A 5224-nucleotide genomic window follows, 5' to 3' on the forward strand; every position below is an offset into this window, starting at 1 on the left:
TGAAAACATTGAACAGACACAGTACACAGTCACTCTTCTCTCTCTCTCTCTCTCTCTCTCTCTCTTTTAGATTAGATAACCTGTCCTTAAAATAATTTTTGCGTTCAAAGCTGCTGACCTCCACTTTCTCTTCTGACACCACCCACTACTGTCATTGTCCTCTGGAGCCTACAGAACCAAGAGAAATTAGACCCCAAAATAAGATAAGTAAAGATAATACTCTTCATTAAACTAAAGAAGAAGAAAGGGGATTAATTTAAGTTATACATATAGAGGATTAATCGAGTTTAAGTTAATGCATAACGGTGTAATAATTTTACACAAGCGCATCACTTAAAGATAATTGTAGGAAACTCAATTAAATAGGAGTACTATTAATTAGTAACATAAAATAAATGCTAAGTAATATAATCTACTTTAATAAGTTCAATTATACTCCCTTCATTCCAAAAATATTAGCAAATATTACTTTATCTTATTAGGCTTCTCATAAATAGTTACCTATCAACTAAGACAATTTAATTTGATAGTGTAAGACATTTATGTAAGTCAATGATGAATTTATTAGACTCAAGAAGGAAATAAAGACCAAGCCTCTTTTGGCCCCAAAAAAATACCAGAAAGAACTGCTCCATAATGCAAATATATCCATCATATTCAAAGCTAGCGTGTATCTTTGCTTCATTCGCTACTTTTCCTCCTACTTAAAGAACCTGAGAATAGCATATATATTTCTTTGAGTTGTCCGTCAATATTTTCATTTACTAAATTCTATGGGAAATAAGAAAGAAAGATCTTCTTCTTCTTGGTTGACTGCTGTTAAAAGAGCTTTTAGATCTCCTACTAAAGACCCTGAAAAGAAGAAACAAAATAAAAGAAGAGATGATAATAATCAACCTATGGAAGTTGACGAAGATGAAGAAGAAAAGGCACTACCCCACTTCTCTTTCTTCTTATTTTGTTTAGTAATCAACATTAGATCCATCTTTTACGTTGCACGATAAGGTTGCGTACAGTAAACTCTTATAGTACTGCCCTTCAATGTATCTCGCACATAGTTGGAGCTTAATGCAGCGGCTGTCCTTTAGATCCATCTTTTACTATAGTAGCTAACTTTCTTGTTTTTGAATTCATGCAGAAGAAGGAAAAGAGAAGATGGCTTTTCAGGAAGTCAACTAATCTTGAAAATGGGACAACACATCAGACTACGATTACATCGGAGAATGATGATGTGTCCGCTCCTGCAGCTGAAGGAGCGGACCAAAGGCATGCCATTGCAGTGGCTGTGGCAACTGCAGCCGCAGCTCAGGCTGCAGTTGCCACAGCTCAGGCAGCTGCAGAAATAGCTCGACTGGCCAAACCGCATATTTCTAGATTCTATAGTTCTCCTATTTATGCTGGGGATAGAGAGCATCAGTCTGCAATTATAATTCAGACAGCTTTTAGGGGATATCTGGTATGTGATGAGTTCTGATACTATCTTTAATTTGCTCTTGAGTTGTTGTTTGCCTTGTAGATGTATCAACAGATATACAATATTCAATCCAAAAATTCTAGGTGATTTTTTATATTTGTTTAAACTTAGGTAGACAGAATTACCCGATACCTTTGTATTGGCGAAAGGTAGTAGGTACTCGATAAAATAGTCTACTTATGGAGCTGTGGTAGAAATAGGCTGGACACCACCTTTGTCAAAGAAGATTTATTGAATCATATCAAGAATGCTATCTGGATTTTGATTTCCTCCCACCTTAAAGAATGAAAACATTTCTTAGAAATGAAGCTCAATTTAAAAAGGGGTTGTTACATAAATAGCCGGCCAAATTCACTATTTACCTTTTCTAACCGGAATACATAGATTATACATAGTTATACACATATTACACATGAATTATACATATATTATACATCCTTGAGCTATGCTTAATTTAAGAAATTAGGTGGGCGACTATTTGGGTTAATTCTACATTTAAAACTGGAATTTGAGCATCTTAATTACAAAATGAGCAAAAGAAGAATGGTTCTTTGACATTAATTATGATTATCCAATATAGGAAATTATCTATTTGTCAAGACATGTAAACTTGAGAAACTTGGGTGATTGAATGAATTGCTTATGTTGTGATTGTAAGGCAAGAAGGGCTCTAAAAGCACTAAAAGGTCTAGTGAAATTGCAAGCTTTAGTGAGAGGTCACAATGTTCGGAAACAAGCGAAGATGACTCTCAGATGTATGCAAGCTCTGGTTCGAGTTCAAGCGCGAGTACTTGACCAGCGGTTTAGGCAATCTCAAGAAGGAAGTAGAAAATCAACATTTAGTGACACCAGTAGCATGTGGAATTCACAGTATCTTCAAGATATCATAGATAGAAAATCAATGGTAAGTCAATATCTTGATGTATTGTTAATTTTTTATTACCTCTGGTACTGCTAGGAGTTTCTTTCCAAGACTATTATTTTGATGCAGGTTGAATTTGGTTTTGTTTTCGAAATAAATTTAGAGAATAATCTTGGAGGTAAATTTTGTTTTGAGTTTGATGTTCTCTCTGAATAAGGGAGAATTGGATTTTGAAATTGATTTTGGAAAGGAAAAAGATTCTTCATGGTTTTAACAATGTAGTTTCACCTTGTTTCTGTCCAATTCTTGGTTTTCGTTTCTGAAAAAGTTTGTCGAGAAATTTTTAGAAGGCAAGCCTTAGAGCAATGGTAAAGCTGCCTCCGTGTGACCTATAGGTCGAAGCAGCCATTAATGCTGGCATTAGGGTAGGCTGTCTACATTACACCCCTTGTGATGTGGGCCTTCCCCAGACCTTGTGTGAACGCGGGTGCCTTGTGCGTAGAAATTTTTAAATCAAAGTCTGTTTTTGGTGGTATTTGAACTTGATTTTGGGAATGGTTTTGTAAGAAAATGTGCATCAAAGATACTTTCCAAAACCAACTGATTTCGGATGGCATGTTGGTTTTGTGATTGGTTTTTAACACCAAACATGCATTGTTCTAGGCCTAAGAGATTGATTTTAGTACCAAATAGGCCGTGATAGTAGATATTTTCGTCTAACTCATCGGCATAATTTGTGTATGCCAGTCAAGAGAGGGAAGCAGCATTCCAGATGATTGGGATGAAAGGCCTCACACAATTGAAGAGGTAAAAGCAATGTTACAAAAGAGAAAAGAAGCTGCTTTGAAACGCGAAAGGACCTTATCCGACGCCTTCTCTCAACAGGTTTTCTATATCCATGTTGGTTATTTTCATGTTTCCAAAACTTTCTTGGTGTAAGCTTGTTTTGCCAATCCTTTCTATTTTTTGCATGACAGACACGGAGAGCAGGAAGAAATTCCTCGATAGGAAGTGAAAGTGATTTTGGAGAAAAGCATCAGTGGATGGACCGGTGGATGGCTGCGAAATCATGGGACAACAGCAGGGGAAGAGCATCAACTGATCAAAGTATTGACCCTGTTAAAACTGTTGAAATGGATACGTCGCAACCTTATTCATATTTAGCTCCTAATTTAAGAAGATTGGATGAACGACAACAACATCAACAACACCAACGACCAAGTTCACCCCTTCATAGATCCTACCAAAATCAATCTTTTCAATTCCCAGTTACACCTTCTCCATCCAAAACTAGACCTATTCAAGTCCGTTCTGCAAGTCCTCGATGTCCAAGAGATGATAGAAGTAGTAACGGAGCTCAAACTCCAAGCCTGAGGCCTAATAGTAACTACTCAGTCAATGGTAGCTCACACCAACGTAATAGACTAACTCCCGGTGCTGCACCAATTCCTAACTACATGGCTGCTACCGAGTCTGCCTTGGCAAGAATCCGTTCACAAAGCGCCCCACGACAGAGGCCTTCAACCCCGGAGAGGGATCGAACAGGGTCAGCCAAAAAACGGCTTTCTTTCCCTATCCCTGACCGTTATGGCAATGTTCCTATAGGTTATGGAGCAGGTTATGAACATAGTCTGAGGAGTCCAAGCTTTAAGAGCCTTAATGGAGTACATTTCGTATATGAACAACAATCTAACTATTCTTCTTGTTGCACGGAGAGTCTTGGTGGCGAGATCTCTCCTTCATCAACGAGCGATTTGAGGAGGTATTTGAGGTGACCAAAGGGCAATAATAAGGCGATCAATGTACATGTTAATGCAACTTATCATCCTGAAGCATAGTTGGACTATTAGAAACCCCTTTTCTTGTTTCTTTTGTTATATTTAGCTTTGTTTGGAGTCTCATTTCTTTTAACCATTGCACCTTTCTTGTTCTGAAGGGAGCCTTGTCCGTGTGACCTATAGGTCACGGGTTCGAGCCGTGGAATCAGCCAGCATTAGGGTAGGCTGCATACATTACACCCCTTGGGGTGCGGCCCTTCCCCGGACCATGCGTGAATGCATCCACCGGGCTGCTACCTTTCTTTGTTCTGACTTCTAATGTACTTGAACCCATTGATGTGCTAGTCAAGCATAGTGTAACTAGTCTTTTGAAGCATTTGTTTAGTGAAGTAGCATTTATCTTACTGTTAGGAATAATATTGATGTGATCACTACTTACATGTGTTTTTTTCATACTTGTAATATCTCACAAGTGCAAAAAACTACATTGATTTTCAGTTGAACTTAAGAATAGTTATAGTCTTTTTCTGTTGTCGGCACATCCACCTATTCATTTCTGCTTTCCCTCTATTAAATAAATATATGCACAGGTTCATTTCCTCTTGAAATATCTTCAAATTGAGTGCTGTAGAGCATAGCCCCACCTATTTAACAATGAATTATAGAGGGGAAAGTGGAGGACCCCCACCCTATAATAACACCAGTTTGGGGGCCCTGTCTCTATTATTTCTCGGCAAGAAAGATTTGACTTGCCATGATTATAACTCCGTCTTGTACATTTTAAGTATGTATTTAAGTAAGGGTTTGGACATAAAAATTATGATTCTTGAAACAAACAAAAAAACAAAAAAAAAAAACAAAAAAAAAGGGTAGGTATTGGAGTTAAAGTTGAAAAATAAAGTATTTGAAATTTGAAATTTTGTTTAGACATGTGTTTACCTCGAAAATACTGATTTATGGTTTTAAAGATATGTGATTTAGTTCAATACTAACTAATAACCAAGAAAACTAACGTATAAATGAAGGAAATAACTAAAATCAAACCAGTGTGCAAGACAGTCTCGACCTCGAGCTAAGGTGGCCTCGAGGTTGGTTAATAATAGTAAAGCA

At 37.3% G+C, this 5224-nt stretch overlaps 1 protein-coding gene across 1 annotated transcript; it reads left to right on the forward strand.

The window, feature by feature from the left end:
* Positions 527–4637, forward strand: LOC109231052 (protein IQ-DOMAIN 1). The gene is made up of 5 exons (XM_019396588.1): positions 527–929; positions 1139–1456; positions 2133–2378; positions 3084–3221; positions 3314–4637. Exons 1-5 carry the CDS (start codon positions 774–776, stop codon positions 4109–4111), a joined length of 1656 nt encoding a protein of 551 aa, XP_019252133.1. The 5' UTR covers positions 527–773; the 3' UTR covers positions 4112–4637.

Source organism: Nicotiana attenuata, chromosome 8, assembly GCF_001879085.1.
Source record: "Nicotiana attenuata strain UT chromosome 8, NIATTr2, whole genome shotgun sequence".
Taxonomy (NCBI): Eukaryota; Viridiplantae; Streptophyta; class Magnoliopsida; order Solanales; family Solanaceae; genus Nicotiana; species Nicotiana attenuata.

Coding starts and splice junctions, on each gene's coding strand:
- LOC109231052 (XM_019396588.1), top strand. CDS start 774: ATGGGAAATAAGAAAGAAAGATCTTCTTCTTCTTGGTTGACTGCTGTT. Junction 930..1,138: donor ACGAAGATGAAGAAGAAAAG/GCACTACCCCAC, acceptor GAATTCATGCAG/AAGAAGGAAAAGAGAAGATG. Junction 3,222..3,313: donor CCGACGCCTTCTCTCAACAG/GTTTTCTATATC, acceptor TTTGCATGACAG/ACACGGAGAGCAGGAAGAAA.